General features: G+C 33.1%; 1 protein-coding gene across 3 annotated transcripts in view; it reads left to right on the top strand.

Annotated features, from left to right (window-relative positions):
• The window catches only part of LOC129220493 (cytoplasmic tRNA 2-thiolation protein 2-like), a 53,786-nt gene extending 34,777 nt beyond the window's left edge, over positions 1–19,009 (top strand). For all 3 annotated transcript variants that reach the window (XM_054854916.1, XM_054854913.1, XM_054854915.1), the window contains 4 exons: positions 7,932–8,065; positions 14,836–14,887; positions 15,244–15,293; positions 18,875–19,009. In XM_054854916.1, the coding sequence (XP_054710891.1) occupies positions 7,932–8,065; positions 14,836–14,887; positions 15,244–15,293; positions 18,875–18,932 (294 nt within the window). In that variant the 3' untranslated portion in view covers positions 18,933–19,009. The remainder of the gene's footprint in view (positions 1–7,931; positions 8,066–14,835; positions 14,888–15,243; positions 15,294–18,874) is intronic.
• The last annotated feature ends 2,086 nt before the right edge of the window (positions 19,010–21,095 follow it).

Genomic DNA, 21,095 nt, shown 5'->3' with positions numbered 1-21,095 from the left:
GACTTGTAGTCGCGCTTGTAGCGAATTCGAACGCACTTGGCGCCGACTCGTCGTAGCATGTTAGACAGTCAGATGCATGAAACTTCAAGGCCAATACGGCACGTGTTAATATTATCGGATTGAGCTGAAATTTTGTATTTTTAATGTTTTGGTGTAACTGAACAAAATTACAAATAATTTTGAAAAAATATGAACTTTCGAAAATAAGGACCACCCTAATATATATATATATATATATGTGTGTGTGTGTGTGTGTGTAACACCATATATTGTTGGAAAATTATAAAATGTTTGCTATGATTGACTCACGATTTTCCTCCTGGAAAATTTTTTGAAATGCTCATCTCTAAAAAATTAGCATTAAGATAATAAAACATCAAAGACTGGTACTATTAACAAAAATGAGTTAAAAGTATAAGAAAAGCAAAAGCTTTTAAAAACCACTTAAATTATTTTCAAAGATTGAAAAGTTTCAAAAGTCCTTTATATTAAGCCCAGATCAATGTCATCCAGCAAGAAAAATATTAATATTTTTTTCAACATGCATTAGAGAATTGATATAAATGACAGTTATATGAAATCTTTAATTAGTAGCATTAGGGCTCCTTCCCCTGCTCATATAATTTGCCAACCCCTCGTTCGCTGCCTACAATGGGTGACAATTGATGATTTTAATGCTTTTCCCCCTAGATGCCATGTAGACTTTTTTATCAAATTACATTTCGGGCCCCTTGATGTTTAGAGGAGTGAGACAGAGCAATAAGTATTACTAATTGGAATATTATGTTCATTAAGAGAATGGACCTTAATGCGCTGCATTTACTACTTATGTCCTTTTTTTTATTGAAATTGGTCATGAAATTGTTTTTAAAAGCTTGTATGAGCCCTGAGCATGGTTTGGTATGATTTTGTTCTCCATTTTACTTGTGCAATGTTTTTTTGAATTACTACTATTGAACCAAACATGCTTAACTATTGTGCAGTGAACTCTCACTATTCTGAACCCTCATGAGACCGAACAAAAGTGTTCAGATGATGAGAGTGTTTATTGTGTAGGGAGATTAGATGCATGCAGGGGCGGACTGGCTGACTTTGGCCCAGTCGGCAAAACAATATTTTGGCCCACCTCTGTAAATTAAAAAAGTTAAATTAAACAGTACCGTATCTCGATTCTTCCCGAGTCGAGCAAAGACATTATACTACAGCTATAGTTCCTATTTTTTTTAAAGTTTCTAAATCAAGTTTTAAAGTTCTAAAAAAAGAAAATCGTGAAACGTAACATAAAATTAACACTGACACATTTTTATGTACATGATATACAACCGCCAGCTCAGTCAGTTCCAGCTGAGTACTGCAGTTTCGTTCCTATTAGCACTCATCAGCCCAACATAGGAAAGTGACTGAGCTGGAGGTGGAGAATCTTTTAAGGAAGCCAAGAGTGTCAAACAAACTGGTAGCTAATACAGAATTAGCACTAACCGACGAGTGACCGAAGCAATGGTTTGGTTCAACTCGAAGATTGAAGGAAAAGCAGGTAATTCAGTAAGTTACTGCCTTATAGCCAGGGCTAAGGCAGTTTGACACTCTTTGCTTCCTTAAGAGATTTTCCACCTCCAGCTCAGTCACTTTCCTATGCCGGGCTGATGAGTGTTAATAAGCACGAAACTGCAGTTCTCGGCAGGAATTGACTGAGCTGGCGGTTGTATATCATGTATTTCTGCCTTAGCCCTGCCTATAGGGCGATAACTTACTGAATTACACTTTTATGTGCCTTGAAAAAGGGTATCAATGGTTATAAGTCTGAAAAGGCACATCTTTTGGCTTTATACTGACAACATAGGAAGGACACGAGGAAAGGGAGGAATCAGGTAAATCCCCCGGAATTTTTTTTAAATTAGTTGATCTATATAGGTAGAGGAGTGAGAAAAGAAGGGGTTTCTCAGAACTGAAGTCCGTTTATTTAGTCTATCTTCGTTTGCAATAGAATGTCGGGAACTCTTCTCCGAAATGGAAATTTAAAAAATGCAATTTTAGGCTACACATGGCAAAACTAATCGAACAGGGAAGCATCGGGAGCTCTCAATGAAAATGTTTCGAATTTAAACTATTAAAAAACGCAAAACTATCTTTAGTCACGTTTGAGAGAGTAGGAGGCTCAGTGATCTCATTTGGAAGCATTTGAAAACTAAAGTATACTCGACCCAATTTTAAACTACATTTCGTTACTATGGGGAATCCGGCGACTCTCCTTCAGAATTTTTCAACACTGAAATTTAAAAAACATAATGGAAACATTAAAAGGAAATGGGAGAGTTTTCCCAAGTGTATCCCCCAAGACTTTTTAGGAGGACGCCATGCCCTTCCGCTTTTAAGCTAACCTTTGACCCAGCACTTAAACAACCTTCCTTGCCCCTTAATAGTTTAAACAAAAGTTCACAAAAGCAAATTTTTTTCAAAAGGTAAAGATTTACACATGCCTGTCCTTGAAACGTCACTCCCTCGTTTCAATCACTCAAGAATCTTATTAGAATATATCTGAATATGATTTGCATTACCTTTAAAACGAAACATCAAAAAGCTTTTCAAATTTTAAAAATAATTACTATCGAAAACACTTGAACTTTGTATTTACCTAATATACCAAACAGTAAAAGAAGCACTTTTTTTATTGGACAAAACTTCTCAAAAAGTACCCTTTTATCTGAAAGCGCACTGCCCTTTTTTTGGTCTTAGGAAAACACCAGTTCCCTCTTGGCATTTTTTCCTGAAGTTGAAATCAATTTTAGGCTATTAGTGCAGATAAAAGATTTACCGAGCTCTCCCATGGAAATTTCTATAAGTGAAGTTTTAAGCTATCTTTAGTGACTTTAAGGGAATGGTGAAGGTTCGAAAACTTTGGCGATTTTTCGATATTTGAATCCGAAAAATAGAAATAAGGGCCTTGATGCGAAAACCAAGAATCAAGAACCAGGTAAGTCCAGACTCATTCATTTTTAGTAAGACCAACAAATAACATCCCTGTCCAATAGAAACTCTATTATCTTTCCCACATAATTGACTACAAAGCAGAAGTCTGATCTTGCGTTTGTGTCTCGTTGTTGCACCAGTCGGAACATCTATATTCTCCACATGTGAAAATGAATATCAAAAGAGGAAAAAGTTGGAGCGTAAACCGTTTCTTGCATCAAAGTCCTCAATTGTAGACTGAAGAAAGACTATCGCTGGTGACTTTAGGACTACAAAGAGACTTCATACCTGAAATACCTTAGGAACCGCGTTAAGTCTAAATCTGGCCCTGATTACAACTAATGTTGCCCAAAAAAGAAAGAAAAAAAACCCTTAAACCCCCCCCCCCTTCCCTTCTCCCGAATTCAGCCCTAATTCCACTTATGTTCAAGGGCTCTCCCTTCTAATAAGTCGAAATTTTTCCTGTTTCAGATTCTGTTTATCATAGTCAATAACGGATTTTATAGGGGGAGTGTAAGGGGCCCGAGCACCTTCCAAGAGGAAAATTTATTTAAATAGTCATTTTTTTAAATTGACTTCTCTATATAACATGAAGAAATGTTTGACAGTTATTTAAAAAGAACTCATAAGACACAAATCTCATTTGAATAAATGCATTTTTGTTTGCTAAAGAAATAATACTAGAGTCAGAGATCACAGCGGCAATTTAACTTGCTGGTTTCGAACTCAAAGGAATGTAATACACCGCGATTCGTCTAAAATTTCTTCTTTGATAGAATCAATAATTGACTTTTTTTTAAAATTGCGTGAAGATGTTCCTAGAAAGTCATTTTAACCCTGGAAGCTATTCGTGAGATAAAAGATTTTTTTTCCAGCTTATAAAAAAGCAAAATGACATTAATCATATGATAGTTTCTTGGCAAAACCATAATATTAATTGAAACGGCATGTAGTGTTTAAATTTTTAAGAACAAATCAGCAACTGCTTTGGAACTCTCAAAGAAATAGCTTCTGAGTTCTTCGATAAAACATATTTATAAAGTTATAATTTTCTTATTTACACAATATTTTATGGTTAAAATATCAATTCATTAAAAAAACTTAAATAATGTATGCGTTTGTTTAATAACCTTGTCCATGTGTCATAATCATTATGAAAATGTTCCTAATAAAAACCGCTCATTTTACAGCATCTCGGTGAAATTATGTAGCGTTTAGTGTTTAATTGGCTTGAAATGTTAAAGATAATTTACTTCCGCATTCATAGTAGAAAAGTGCATACTATTTAATTACTTTAAAGTACATTAATTGGTCTTAAAAGATCCTGAAAAAAAAAGTAAAAAAAAAAAAGAATCAAACACATTTGAAAATAAAGTTATAAAAACTTCATTATGAGAAATGGTAAGAAGGGGAGGGGTGAGCTTTTCAATTTCTTTGGCCCCCTTAAAAATACTGTTTGTGTATCCGCCCCTCGGGGATGTACACAGGGGGGGGGGAGGGACACATGTTGGCTCGGACCCGAGCCTGAAGGGGGCCCAATATTTTTAAAACTAGGCGTGAAATATAAGGGTAAATAATGAGGAGGGGGGCCGGAAAAGTCATTTGTGAGGGACCCCAAAATTTCTGTGCACGCCCCTGCCGCCCCTGATCGTAGTCCAAACTTGCTTTCCCGTATGCTGTTCTAAAATGAAAATACTCGTATAGCGATAATTTACAATAGACCAAATAAATAGCTTGCCAACTGGCAGCATTTAGTTGAATCTGTCTCAATCAGTAAATACCAGGAGCGTGCATAGAAATTTTGGGGCCCCTCACACATGACCCACAACACATGTACTGCATTTTGTTTTGCTTTTTATTTTTTCTTGAAAGCAAAAAACAAGTTAAAAATGAACAGACAAGACAGAAATTGCTAAACATGTTGAGTGCACATGATGTGAACTCGATATGTTTGGAAATTTCTCTCTATATCTCAATTATAACCAAAAGAAAAAAATGCGAATTTCAAATACTTAAATAGAGAAAGGAAGGAAAGCTTTTGGATTTTGGAGCCCGTCACAAATGACTTTTACGGGACCCCTCCATCTTGCTTACTCCTACAACCCTACATTTATTTCACCCCTCATTTAACAATCTCAAGCTCCCTTCAGGCTGGGAACAGGGCCAACAGGCGTCCCTTTCCCCCTCCCCTTGTGCATGTTCCTGCTCATGATCAACACCCCTAAGCATGGCCCACGCATTTATGGCAGGGCCATGGCCGCTTTGTCTAATGGTGCAGGCCCCTTCAATTTTTGTTAATAGATGTACAAACATAAGTTTTTAATGTTCTTTTTTCATCCCGGGCCCTTTTTTCAGGCCTTGTCGAACTTCATTTTCTCTGGCCTCATTTCGTTTTCTCAATGTGGGAGTCATGGCCCCCAAAGCTCTAAAAACTAGAGAGAAAGTTGATGAGAGGAAAGCATTCGCACGTGTGGACTTCTGCTATTTACTTTGGTCCCTGCTTAGGGATGAAAAAAAAACCTGTTTCCAAACACTTTTTTTTATATTATGACACTTTAAAGAATGTTAGGTGTGAATTTAGCTGTGTTTAGTTCAATAAAAAATTGCTTCAAGTGGCCCACTCGGCAGTTGGCCCAGTTGGGGATCCCCGACTAGCCGACCTGGCCAGTCCGCCCCTGGATGCATGCATATGTAATATGAATTCTATTGTATTAATGGACTATGTTCAGTACTTTGCTTAGTGAGCTATACCAGTTATTGAGATAGAGGTGCTGAATTTTGGGTTGGCGGCTAGTGCAATGTCTGATGAAACTCAGGAGGATGTAAACCAGGGACGGCAAATAGGGGGAGTGAGAGGGGGCGGTTGCACCCCCAAATATTTTGCATAGAATATTAAGAAATGGAGAAATTCAATTTATATAACGCGCAAATCAATGATCATATGCAAAAGGAAATTATAAAAATATTTTTAAAAATTTAAAATATAAAGACTTTTTCATCAGCTTGATTCGCACTAAAAAGTATGAAATGAGATAAGTTTTTAATTTCTTGATTATAATGCTCAAAAATTACAGTTCATCTTAATACAGTTGGCTCTCTGTTTAACAACTTTCTCAAGGGACCACAAAAAATCGTCCTTAAGTAGAAAGCATCCTTAAATAGAATGCTTTTAACACTATAGTGGACCATCTGGGACCGTGAAAAGCTGTCGTTAAATAGAGAAAGTCATTAAATAGAGCATCGATAAAAAGAGAGCACACTGTATACTTATATTTACATTAATGCTAAAGCAGCCAAGAAAATAAGTGATTGATTTCTTGATTATAATGCTCAAAAATTACAGTTCATCTTAATATATTTATATTTATGTTAATGCTAAAGCAGGCAGTAAAGTTTAAATTAAAAATTTGATAGATGAAACAGGCGGTATATTGTTTAGTACGAATAGCTTTTACTACACCGCTTATTCATAAATAAAAAATTAAAAAATGCCTTCTTCACGGAAGTAAAAAAAAAAGAAAAAACTTTTAATATTTAAAAATCAATGCCAATTTAGTATAAAAGTGGTAATTGTGCAAACAATCAACTATTTTAATGATTAGTGGGAATATAATATTATGCTCTCTGAATTAAAGTACAGCTTAATTAGTAATTTTCAAATGTATGATGAAAAATAGTATTTAGGAAATTTGAGGATGATTGGCAATTTATAATTTTCGTAGAATGCCTATTATTGATGTATTTCCCCTCCATCATTTATTTTCGCTCAGAAATAGTGACTTTCATAAGGTCTGTCATGGAGGTGAGATTCACAGAGGTGAGGAATTGTCCATTAATATAGGCCTAATAGATACATTTTTCAGGGATTTTTTTTTCTTCGTACAATCTGCATTGCACATGTTAAGCATATGAAAGCATATCCACTTCTTTTTTACATTAATTTACATCCCTGAAATTCCATTTCACGGAGGTGAGAAGTCAGAGTAACCACACTAAGTTTTTAAAGCATAATCTATCTTCTTGTTTTTTGATAAAAATCTCACAACTTCAACTATGGCTGAAAATAAACAAGGGGGCTCTCTTGTATCATGTAAAATAAAATTTGATGTCATTACTGCCACCTGTTAATGAGGAATGGCATTTTGTGTTTAGGTAACGGAGGTGAGAATTTATTGTGTGACATGACTCCTTGTCCTACTAAAACGAACTAAAACACAGTTTAAAAATTTAAATATACTTAAACAATTAGTATTTGAGACACTTGTAAAAGGAATAATAAATAAGTTCATACTTTTAATTAAACAAGTTATTAAACAACATAAACATGCACGTAACATAAACACGCAATATAAACATGCAACAAAAACATGCACCTCCGTGGCATGCCACGGAGGTGAGAATTCACATGTCGTGAACCAAAAATATACTAAAATAAAAATTATTATTAAAAAATTGTTGGCAGGTTTAAATAGATATATTTTTGATGAAATTTAAAAGCATTGTTAAATGAATTGTTCCTTAAAATGTTTTCTGTAAAAGGCGTGTGACAGAAAAGTTACACTTTTTGAAGAATGACCCTTATATAAGATTCATAGGAATTCCAGCTTGCTGATTGTGAACATGTTCAGTATATAGAGAGGTAATAATTGAACAGGGTTGAAAATAGCGTTCATATTATAAGGTGTTCAGAGTACAAAGAGGTCAGCCTGCGTTAAGTCTATGGAGTTTTGCCGGGACCATCAAAATGCATTCAGAATATCAGTGTTTATGTTAAGTAGTGTAAAGATAGAGAGAGTCCTCTGTATATGAAAGTCAAAATCTGTGTATTATTTTAAGTTAGTAATTTTTCATTTTTATTCATATTAATAATATTTAATTGACTGAACATTTTGTGATAACATTTTTTCTAGACATTATACTACACGTCCAGATGCTATACTATATATTTTTTAATGTGTTTCTAGTCAGAGCTTGATAATGTTGAACCTGAGGCCTGTTCTGCACTTGAAGCATTAAGTCTGTCAGATAGAATCTCTCAACCACGTCAATCAAATCTTCAATCTACAGGCAATACAGATAAAGAAAACTATGAGGGAAGGTGAGATTTATTCACAATTTAATGTTTGAATTTTTAATTATAAAAATGATGATCTTGTGTTAATAAAGTAAACTAGACAATGTACTTGTAAGATAATATATACTGCTTGTAATGAAGAAGTATTCTGGTGGTCTGTTGTATGAAATTCGCTCTACACTTTTACACATTGTCTGAATTTTTGTATTAACATATACTGTTATTGTAACCAGTGATGTACTCATCAGCTTTTCTGAGGAAATACTCCCAGTAATCCATTACACACAATATTTGTACGTGATCATATACATAATCTATATATATAAGAGTGACGATGTTTGTTTGTCTTTTTCTTTCTTTCTTCGTTTGAACCCGATGGCCAGAAGCCCCCATTGCACCTACAGCTCTGAAACTTGGCACAAAAATCGAACGTACCCCGGGGGTATGCACCTCAAACCCGGAATTCTTAATTTATAATTGGTTTTTTCTTAATCAAATGTTTTATGATTTTTAGCCCTATTTTTGTGTTCAATTCGTCGCAGACCCCCAACTAATCGCGCCAGAAAAATATTTTTTGTACCATAGTGTAGAGAATTTAATATCAAAAATGACAAGCAAAAAAATTTTAAAAATTGACCAATTTTTGAATTTTTTATGAATTTTTGAAAAAACCTTTATTTTGTGTTTTTTCCCGGGGTTTAACTTTTTTCTAAACCCATCCCCCAAAAATTATTAGATATTTCTTTCTGAAAATTTACTATTTATTAGTTAAAACATGTCTCCCTCTTCAGAAAAAAAAGTTTTCAAAAATACGGGATAGCTTTTTTAAAAAGAAAAATTTATGAGATTTTGAAAAAACCTTTATTTTTTGCTTTTTCCTAGGTGTAATTATTTCTAAACCCATCCTACAAAATGCATGAGAGATTTCTTTCTGAAAATTTAGTATGTAGTCGACAAGACATTTCACCTTCTTTGGATTTTTTTTTTTTCAAAAATATATAATAGCTTTTTTTTTTACAATTTTTTTAAAATTCAAAGTGACACATTTTATCTTCTACGTCGTTCGGAGTGGGCGGGGGGGGGGGGGGATGTTTCTTCATTCTGTGACGTCATGCCTGGATTGTGTTTGAACATTTTGCTGTGTCGATTTTAGTGAGTTTTTTTTTTTTGCATGAGCTTACGATTGGGGTTGAATAGTAGAACCGGTGGTTTTTTGATTGGTTATTGCGTAGTTGTCATATTTGTTTACCGATGTTCATTGTGCGAATGTTAATTTCTTTTCTTTTTTATTTGAAAGTTGCTTGGAGAATTTGGCAATAAATAATGAAGTTGCTGATGATTTGTTTATTTCCCAAAATAATTTTGGATTGCAAAGGATTGCGTTTAAGTTTTTAAAAGGTGTTCACGCATTTTAGTTAAAAAATATGATTACTGGTTATTTGACATCAGACAGAAAGGGGAGGGGAAGTATTTTTTTTTTATTCTGGAGTTTTTTTTTTCTTTTCTCAAATAAAAGCTTTTCAGTAGTTAAATTTTTCATACGGAGTACCGGATTTCCTTTTTGTCCTAGATGTACTGTGCTTTTTAATCGAAATTGCTTGTCGGTCAGAGTTTGTTTCGCTCGCTAATTGGGTGAGTTACTGTAGCATGGTCACTTCCTCTGGACCGTTGTACCTATTTTACGTTACATATTTACGTACTTAATGTAATTAAAATAGTGAGGTGATTCTTTTTTTTGCAAACGCTACTGTTTGCAAAGTACGGGGAACTAGTAGAGATCTTTTTGTTTGCACTATTTCATTAAATGAATAAAAGTGCAGTTTTTTGAATGATCTTTGTTTAGATTAGAAAATGGGCAGGGAGGTTAAAACAAATACAGACGGGTAAAAAAAATAGAGGTAGATCGTATAGGTTGATAGCCGCTGAAGGCGGCAATTTTTTAGTAAAAAGGTGAATGATACAAAACGCAAATGAAAATAGGTATAGAAAATACGAAAAAGATAGATATAGATTAATTAATACCGCTGCCAAATTAATTTGAACAGCCACCATAGACGGCGAACTTGGCATTAAAATGGGGGGGGGGGGGCACAGGCATCGCCGTGTGGGTACTGCTAGCCTATATATATAAGAGCGACGGTTTTTGTTTCTCTGTTTGTTTGTACCCGATGACCAGAAGACCCTATAGCATCTGCAGCCCTGAAATTTGGCACAAAATTCGAACGTACCCCGGGCCTGTGCACCTCAAAGCAGAAATTCTAAATTTCAAATTAGTTTTTTCTAATTAATTAAGCTAAATTTTGCCTAGGCGGTTAAAAAATCCGCCTATTCCCCAGCTTTATATATCGTTGGAAAGAGTTTTCCTTCCCAAACAAAGTGATGTTTGTTCCATTTCTCTTGATTAATTAGAACAGGAGATATTAGCGATTCTAATTGAGCCAATTTTCAAGGCTTTTCTTTCGAGATAAAGCTAAAACCAGGGGTCTGGCCAGAGGATATTTGGGTCCGTTAACGGACCCTTCACAAAAATCCGATCAACCAAAACGGACCTTTCACAAAATCCTGATCAAACAAAACGGACCTTTCACAAAATCCCGATCAAACAAAACGGACCTTTCACAAAATCCCGATCAAACAAAACGGACCCTTCACAAAATTCTGATAAACAAGATCGGATCTGTCACAAATTGTTTATTGAAAGAGCAAATTTGAAAGCAAAATAACGCATATTTCTGTGTATAAACCGATAATTTTTGGAACCTTTTTTAAAGTCAAATTAGAGGGATCAGCTTATACAAAATCGGCTAATTTTGAAAAAAAAAGAAAAAATCGGCACTCTTGCGATGCTCCTGCAAGCGATAAATAATTGCTACTGCCAAGTAAATGTAATGGTTGTTTGTTTTATCACAGCTAATTAGCAGCGGTGTTGTTGTAAACTTTTCTGAAAAGGCATTGGTAAGCACTTTTCTCCGCTCATGATTTAATAAACAATAATAATATATATCTGCGAAATGAACTTAGAACTGCAAAGGGATAGTAAGGGTGAGGAAAAAATATGATCGCTTCAGATAGGGTTACCAACTTGAAAACTATCACCACTTAGCGTCTGGCGTTGAACCTTTATAATGACTTGATTGGAAAATATTCTCATCATTTTGTCGGCTTGTCAATATTTGCGTTTTTACGGTGCGGTGCGATGTTTAATTGTTATTTTAGGAGAAAATTATATGGGTTTTGATTTTTCGATGCTAACAAGGATGATTAAACTCTTTTAATTACCGTTTTTTTTTTCTTTAGATGTCTACATTTTGAAAAATGCAATCTTTTAACATCCGATATGAGAATCATATTTTGTTCTTTTTTCAAGCTAACTTCGCTTTATTAGGATTCAAATAAATGAAAAGTCTCTTTATTTCTGTTAGAACTCTCATTTCATGTTTTTAAAGCAAAATTCCATTTTCTGTTATGAGTCAAAAATTAAAATGCTGAATAGATGGTTTATTTTATTATTATTATTTTTTTGTTTTTTTGGGTCAACTGTGTCCACAGATATTAATGATATGTTATCATAGGACTCTAAAATACAATTTAAAAATAATTTTATCAAAAATATTTCTCTTACAAGCCGTTTTATACTTTTGATGCCTTCACTTTGAGAATTGCGATCTCTTTGCATCCGCTATGGGAATCCGATTTTTCGAATTTTTGATGATTATTACGCTTTGTTAAGAGGTAAACAGTTGAAATATCTTTTTATTTTTGTTAAAATCACGGAATTTATAAGTTTTAAACGAAATTCTGTGCTTTTTAAGAGTGTCTTGGGTCAAAAAGTTGAATGCTGAACCCTATTCTGAATTTTGTTTTATTTATTTATATTTTTGTTACAATTATTTTAAATATTGTACAGAAATATATCTAGTATAAAATTTTAACATAATGCAGAATGGTAGATAAATATTGATACTTGAAAGAGCGATGCACCCCCCCCCCCCCCCCCCCGCCGCCAAATATCAGAAAAAAAATCCAGAATGATTTTCTTGTCATAGACGAGGAAAACACTCAACTTTAAGTTTAATTGATGCAGTTTGTGCCATTTCTAAATTCTAAAATTTCGTTTTAACAAAAAAATTTTTTTTTTTTTTTTTTTTTTTTTTTTTTTTTTGCGAAATTTTTTGATTTTTCACAAAATTAATTCTATTTTCACAAAATTATTTGATTTTTCACAAAAACCGGACCCTGTGAAAAATCCTGGACAGACCCCTGATAACACTAGGTCCATTTCCCACACAAGCTTTTCAACTATAACACTAGGTCTATTTTCAGAAAATTTTCAATTATGTTTTTTAAACATTTTGGGGAAAATTGTCATTTCTGCTTATGAATATTTTACTTTTATTACTTTATTTTATATTCATTGTGTGCATGTGAATTGATTTTTTTTTTTAAAATTAGAAAGTTGCTTAGCGAATTTGGCAATGAATTATGGAGTTGCAGAACTATTTTACACTTGAAAGCTACAGTAAATGTAATTTTAATGTATTTTTTGTTTATTTGGCAAGGTATTTCAAATTGCAAAAGTTTTTTAGGTTTTCAAAGGGTGTTTACGCATACGCATTTTAGTTCAAGAATATGATTATTGATTATTTGACATCAGAAGGGGGGGGGGGGGGGGATTTTTTTTTTTTTTAATTCTAGAGGGTTTTTTTTTTCTTTTCTCAAATGATAGCTTTTCTACAGATAATTTCTTTTTGACACGGTGTAGGGGATTTCCTTTTTATCCTAGATGTACTGTGGTTTTTAATTACGTTATAATTTCTACTGGGGAATTTTCAGTTAAACGTTTTCATTAGAAAAATTGGATCGCTTATTGCTGGAGCTCGCTTTGCTCGCTAATTGGGTCAGTCACTGTGGGTTACTGTAGCACAGTCGCTTGGTGATTTTGGTGATAAACAATAGATTTGCAGGATCATTTACATTTGAAAGCTACTGCTAATGTGATTTTGTACTTATTTGTTTGTTTGGCGAAACGTTTATTATTGCTAAAGAAAAACATCTGCTTCACTCGCAAAAGAACTTTGTTCCAGTTGAGTGGTTGCCTGGTGCTTAGGCACTGAGCAATCCAGTCTAGGATTACTGTTTTAAAGCAACCGTAAATGTAATTCAATGTTTTGGAAAATTGTTTTGAATTCCAAAGAAACTTTCGATTTTTTTTTTAACTGAATGAAATATACGACTTTTTTGAGCAACCACAATTGCTAATTGTTTTCATTTGACCATGCTCGACGTTCCGGTTCCTTTTTTCAGATTGGGCAGGGAGCCTCTGCAGCTCCGCCGTCCACCAGCCCCAGCAGGTGCTGCTTATTTGGTCTTGGGCGTCCACTAGCAGCACTGTCCACTGGAATCCATTCCTCCTGGACTGTGGCGTCCATGTCCTACACACATACTGTCTGACCATCGATTACATGGAAAGGCTAATATCCCGTTTATAGGCGGAAATGGACGTATCTATTAGTTTATAGAGGCGTTAGTTGATTAGTTACAGATATGCACTTTTGCCTCTCTATTATTTAGCCTTAGTTTTGTAAAAATGAAAATTTGCTCTCAGCAACATTTTTTTTAAATCTAAACTATATTTGACCTATATTCTCACGGAAAAAATTAATTGATTTATTTATTCACAACAAAGTTTTGAGCTCACCATTTTGCTTTTACGTTCCTGAATGAAATGAAAATATTTTCTTTTCTTTCTGTTGTTTCCATGGTAACTATTTTTGTTTTCCCTTATTTTATTTTAGAGAATGCAATAAATGGATAAGGCACTAGTGACATTATAAAAGGCGTGCATCAAAATCCCGTCGTTATTTTCCCTTCTCCCCTGCTAGATTCATTCAGATGGAATAGTCTTTACTTAGCAGATTGCCAAATTGCATACAATCCGCGGTCAAACTGTACATACTCCTGCAAACTGACACGCCAATACAAAGTACATGCATCTACACCATATTCTTACACACACACACCTATACACACGTAACCACTCAGGAGGAAGGCAGGCTTTGGGAGACAGGAGCAGTTTCTAGAAATAATAACCCCAATGAGTAGTGTCCTGTCGCAACTCGTGATTGCCAAAAACATAATTTAAATTTAAAATGTCAGAATTTAATTTTTTTTCTGACGATGATTTTCGAATGTCCCACATGATTTTTTTTTCTTTTGTTGGTATAGCTAATTAATCGGAGTTTGCTTCGCACGCTTGCAATTGGGTTACTGGGTTGCTGGTCGAGTTTGGCAATAAACAATAGAGTTGCTTTATTATTTAACATTGGAAAGGTACTATTTGATGCCTTTTTTTAAAAAACATTTTAAATTGCAGTAGAAACCATCTCACTCGCTAAAGAGTTTTAAAGCAACTGTAAATTTAACTTAATGTTTTGGCGAATAGTTTTAAGTTCCAAATAAACTTGAATAGGTTTTTTTGAAAAGGTGTGTAAGCATTTTAGTTAAAGAAAGGTGATCCTTTCACATCAGGGGGGGGACATGAATTTTTTTTATTTAACAAACTTCCTTTAAATTTTTAGTAAGGGCATCGCTGTGCGGGTACTGCTAGTATGTCATAAAATGAAAATTTTTGAAAATTGAGGATATACGCCATATGTCTAAAAAAAAAAATTGAGAGTTTACGGCGTATATGGAGTACACCCTATGGGAACAACCACTGACTGTAACTGTTATTCGTCATTGAGGCTAATAACTTTTTTTTGTAGTTTTTTCATTTTTTTTTTTTTTTTTTTCAGGAGTGATTTTGTACTTTTGTGTCATGGCTGTTCTAACTCTTTCAAAAAACTTGTAAGTTTTCTTTTTATTATTACTTTCATTTACTATTAACTTAATAAAATAAAAAAATTTTGCAGTAAATATTTTAATTTAAATAAGAGATTGTAGTTTTATTACTGAAAAAAGTATTTAGTGAATTATTTATCCTTTATGTGGTTTGCTCATTTTACGCAATATAAATAAATAAAAATAAAGTTGATATCTTGAATTAAGGATTATAAAAGATGTTTCCAGTTACTCATATTTGTTTTCTCTTGAAAATGTTGGAGTCTTGAAATTATCATTACAATTCTTATCTGTCCTTTTTTATAAAACATGCTCATGTTATTGTAAAATTACCATTTATTTATTGCTTTAAATATTTTCAGATTGCAAAGGAAAACTTTTATCATGTAATATCAAGGCAACCAGTGAAAAGGTTAGCTGATATCTTCCCTGCAGTTGTACTATATTTTTTCGTGTTTATTATATCTTGTGAAATGAATTTTGTTCATAAGTGAAACTAAAATTAAAATAGAATATTAAAAATTTAAAAATAAATATTGAATTTCTTTTATTAGCTACTTTCTTCAGACGCTCCATTCTGTACTAATACAACTCAAGTTGTGAAACTTATGAAATATGCTGAAAAAAATGTAAACATCCACTTTTTCCAATAGTTACCAGAATATATGTTGATCAATGGTGCGCAAATTTTAAAGCACGTCACAAATGACTTTTCCGGGACCCCCTCCATGTTGTTTACTCCTATATTTCACCTCTGGTTTTAAAAATATTGGGCCCCTTCAGGCTTGGGCTCGAACCAATAGATGTCCCTCTCCCTGTGCATGCCCCTGCACACAAGGGGGGTGTTCAGACCCTTCCTATCACCTGTGATTTTTTCCCCAATTAATTCTAATTATATACCTATATGTAGTTCATAAAATAATTGAACACATAGGTAACTATAATATAAGTACTAATAAATTTAGGACTAAAATTTATTTCTAGTTTTTATTTTTCAATTATGAGAAAAGTAAATTCATAAATTTTGGAGTATACTGGTAATTTCCTTAAGTATTTGTTGATAAAAATTAATTTCATCAACTAATGTTAACTATGTAATTATCTAATTTCACTGTATTTTATTACCTACAATCAATAAAAGCAAAATAATGTTTAGCTGCATATTAGCATATGATATGAAAATGAACCTTTGACACCCCTCCTCTTCATGAAAACTTCCTGTGTGCACCACTGATGCTAATGTATACTTGTCTAGCCCTTCCTGATTTTCAGAAAGTTTTACAGATTTTCATGTCTTTTTCCGGTTATATGAGCTAAATCTTCAGGATTTTTAATGTTTTGTAGGAAAAAAATTGTATCTCGCCAATTTTGGCACTAACGATACTTTTACAGAACACGTCAGTGCGTTTTAGGCCATTGTGCTGTTTTTGCTTCGTTCTTTTTTTTTAAGATGAGTGAACGTTATTTCCAAACTTTTAAAGAAAGCAATGCAAATAATTTTTACTAAATGAAAGAAAGTTCAGTTGATTTGAAATTCATAACTAATTTCATATTGTGTTAAATGTAAAGAGTGTAGGTGTCCTGTTTGATTTTATTTTGCGTTAAAGATAAAAAAAAAATTCTTCCGAATTTTTTCTCTCAAAGATTGGCAGGTATCCTAATGAATGTAATGACAGCGGTGCCATTAAAGAAAAACTAATTTTTAAAAAACAAAAGTTCCCGAAAACAGCAAGGATTATTTTAGACGGATGGATTTCTGTTTTTTAATTTGAAAACCTGCCACTAATGAGGAGCCAGCGGCTACATAATTTATGCTTCCCCCTCGGGGGTTTAGTTTGCTCCTGGTTGCACCCCCTCTCACTGGGCTGCAATTACTTTTACTGATGATGCAATGTACCCAATGAGGTAATTATAAAAGCTCTCTATTAAAATATTCAGAATAATTAAATAGGGGAAGCTGCTGTACCCACAGACAGTTGTACCTATGGCGTTGGTTGGGAAATTCCAAGTATTGTCGAGAGAGATTGGATGGGAGGTTCAACATGTGTGTCTCAGCCCTCTCCAGTATGTCAGGAAGTTTCAATGCCATCAAATAAATGAGTAAGATTCTAGCACAATTTTTCGGTTGTAGTAGGATCTAAGTGAAAAGAACATGTACAATTTTTTTTTTTTTTTTTGTACGTTGTGGATTGAAATATTCATTATCGTTATAGGTGTCATGTTGCCCTATGTTTTCAAGGTGTTGTTTCTGATTTTTAATATTGTTAAACTGTGGTTGCGCTGATGTGAGTCTTAAAAAACCTAAATGGCACACCTTTAATTACCCCAAGGACACATAACCATGTGTACCCAAGGATGGCAATTTTTAGTGCTCTTGGGCCTACCTAAGTCTTCTTACAATGTGAAGTACCTCAAAATGGTGCCTTGTCATCAACTTCTGAAATTTACTTTGAACAATAATGATGAATTTGAAGTAGGACTTGAGATATAGTATTGAAGTTACCCCACCTGTCGTAGGACCAACAGACTGTTAGTCCCAGCTGTTTTCATTTGAAGTTAACTTTTCTGGGTTTTGTTGGGTTAAAATAAATTGAGTTTTTTTGTATGGGCTAATTTCGTTTAAGGATTCAATTTTTGTATAAATTGAAGTCATCTAGGTAATTTTTTGCTTGGAAACATATTAGGCTCTCTTGAGTAATAATTTCTTTTAAAGAGTTCACTAATGTTAAAAATTAAGGATAGTATTAAAAAGGGAAAAAACTTTTTTTTTCTTTTCTAAGTTTGATTTCAGTTGGAATTTTTGTTTAGTGTTATTTTTAATGGATATTTGAAGTATTTCAATATAAAATGGCTTATGAAAATGTATTGAGTTCCTCAGACCTATTTATTTATTTTTTTATACGTCCATGGGTACAATGACCCCTGTCCGTTTAACTGTCTCTAAAGTCCCATTTGTCGGGGGAACTCCCCAACATTTAAAACAGATGAACCATCAAAATGGTAGTTGCGGGGGACTTTGGGGTGTTGTGTCATGTCATGATCCCGGTCCCTGGGGTTGACGGGGTGTTGTACCCATGGATAAAAAAGGTTAGTTTAAAGAAAAAAAATTGCAATTGAAAGCTTTGAAATTATCACCTGACAATAATTGCCAAATTAGATGATAAGTTGTAGATTTTGCCAGAAAATTTACCAATCATTTAACCATTAACAGAGACCAGCAAAAATTAAAAGCAAATTTTGTCCATAGGTACAGCAGCTTCCCCTAAGTTTTATATTTCTTAAAAGTCCCAACAAAAAATCACCCAGGTCAGAAAATCACAGGTATTTCAAAGTAGTGTCTAAATTTCATAGCTGCCAACTCTCCAGATTCATTTTTATGCCTCCTCGCAAGCTTCCTAATGAAGTAAATGTCTCCAGAATTTTCATCAAAACAACATAATTCTCTGAAAAGGAATTTTTCAGTTATTAGAATTTTGAAAAAAATCCCTTCAGTGTAACTCTCACAATTGCCGAAAAAATATCTTTTTATACAGAAATACTAAAATTCAGTGTCCGATCTTTTTTGAAACATTTTGATTACATTCCCCTCTTTTTTTTTTTTTTTTGAAACTTTAATTTTTCAAAATTTCATTAAAACATCCCCAATTTTTTTCTGAATTTTTACTTGCTGTAAGGAATTATCTTGCGTAAGAAAAAATCAACTATAACTGTTTTTAAAAAGAAATTACCTAAATATTGTAGATTTCAGGTCCCATGGTGGCTTAAGAAATCCCTACTTCAATTTAAAAAATCCCTTTTACACAAAATTTTGTTGTTAAATTTATTCATGCGAAGTCTCCAAAATTTTCATCAATGTTGATTTTTTTATTTTATGCAACTTTGACTGAAATATGTGGTTCTTCTGAATTCTTCTTTTTTTTCTTTTTGCATATTTGAATTGTTGTATTCTGAAAGTTATTAATGCAAACAATTTAAAATTGTTTTCTATTTCAGAGATAAAATGAAGAATGAAATTAAAGATTTTTTACTAGATGATGAAGAGGTTTCTTGATACTTTTATTTCAATCATGTACATAATATATTTACTTATGTGTAATTTTATATCTTAATAAACATATTTTTTACTTATTTGTAACAGTTAAATTTTTTATTAACTTTCAAAATAATTCAATGCTGCTTGCAATGAAACACAGTGGAGCCTTGCTATTCGTACACAAATTGTCCCAAAAGGCAGTTTGAATACCTAGTCATTTTTAGACCCATTGAATCATTAATCTTTTTTTAATCTATGGCTGCACTATTTTTTATAAAAATAGCAATAAAAAAGCTCAAAATTTCCGAGGTTGCGTGATGGTGTGTAGCATACGAAAGGAATGATGAGACTGAATTGAAGCCACCCTGTGGCTCGACCAGTAATAAAGTGATGCTGTCCGAATAACAAAGGATACTTTCAAATGATGAGTAGGACCATAACAAATAGAGAGGTGGACGAATGGAGGTTTCTCTGAAAAAAAAAATAAAACTATTAATTAGCAATCAGAACTAAAATTAAGTGTTTAACAAAAGTTTAAGAGAAAGTTTTCTCTTGAATTGAATAACATGAGCCTAAACTTGATTTGACTTTTGTTCCCCTGTTTTGAATGAAGCTCAAAAAATCATTCTTTCACTAGTTAGTTATTTTAACAATACCTAGTGAGACTTTGTTATGTATGTAAAAAGATGTAGCAAATATACTCAGCATGTGTTAGAATTAACATTTTATAAATTTAAAGTTAGAAAAGTATAAAAGTCTCTCTTTTTCAAGTAAATGCAAAAGTATCCAAAAATTTTAGAATGTTTGTGTTTGACATGTGGATTTGGTCACACTTGCACAAGATCACTCTTTGTTGATTTCATAAATAATTTTCTTTAGAATCGACAAAATAAATAAATAAAATATAAAATAAATAAATAAAATTGATACACGTTAAGTTTTAGGGTTAAAGTTTATTATAAACTGAAAAGAAAACAACTGCTTAAACCTTGTGATTTATTCTTAAACAAAATAACTCATATTCTTAAAAACCAATGACTAAAGTAGAGTACCTTTAAATTGCCAACCTTTATAACAATTATCTATAAACTGCACAAATTTTCTGAAGTAAATAAATAGTTTCATAGTTAAAAACTCCTATATCCTGCTTTGCAAACATAGCAGCATTATTTGATATTAAATTTTAAAACAGTTTTTTATATTTCAGTTATTACATTTCCTATTCGGTATTAATAGTTAATCAATAGATTTATTTCAAACAAATCTAAGAAGATTTTTCTGCTTTTATATAGAAGATAGATAGAACTGCATTTGGAGTATGTAGTTCAGTTTTGGTTTATTTATCTCAAGAAAGGTATTTCTTTATTGGAAAGGGTTCAAAGAAGAGCTACTAGGCTAGTAAGAGGACTTGAAGATTTAGATTATAATAGCAGACTTAAAAGGCTTAATACATATAGCCTGGAGCAAAGGAGACATGATTCAGTTGTTCAAATTTATTAAAATGAAAAGTGTTAATGGGTTGAATTTTTGCATGGGAAGCAGGACGATAAGTCATTGTTTCAAGCTATTCAAATCTCGGGCTAACCTGGGAAGTAGGAAAAATTACTACATTAGTAGGGTTGTGGGTACTTGGAACAGCTTACCGAAAGAGGCTGTTATGAGCAAGTGGGTAGATAGCTTCAAGAGGGCCATTGATCTTCATTGGGGATTAATAAACTGACTTGGACCTGCCTAACTGGTCCCAGAGCCTGTTGTGGGTTGTCACATTAGTATTTAATTTAAAACTTTTGCATGAAAAATAATTTTCACGTTAAAAAAATTACCAAAAGTTCTAAAGAATACAGCTGCTGTGCAAACCATGAAGCAAGCATAAGTGCAAGACAATGCACTTTTCAGGACAAGTGTGAGTTGTATTTAGAAATGCAATACTTTCAGTTGTTTTATCTATTTTAATCTCATATTAATGTACAAGCTAATTCAACTGTATCATTGTTTTTCATTTTATTAGGCCAACATTTAAAAAATACATAACGGTATGAATCCATGCTTTGAAATGAGAGTTAAATTGGTTCCATGGATGCTTGGAAATCTTAATTTGTATCCCTGGCATGGAGTATAAGTAGCATTTATAAGCAGGGGCGTGCATAGGGGGATAAGGGACACCTGTTGACCCAGGCTCAA

Source organism: Uloborus diversus, chromosome 4 (assembly GCF_026930045.1).
Source record: "Uloborus diversus isolate 005 chromosome 4, Udiv.v.3.1, whole genome shotgun sequence".
Lineage (NCBI taxonomy): Eukaryota > Metazoa > Arthropoda > Arachnida > Araneae > Uloboridae > Uloborus > Uloborus diversus.
This window is presented reverse-complemented; position numbering and strand designations above follow the sequence as displayed.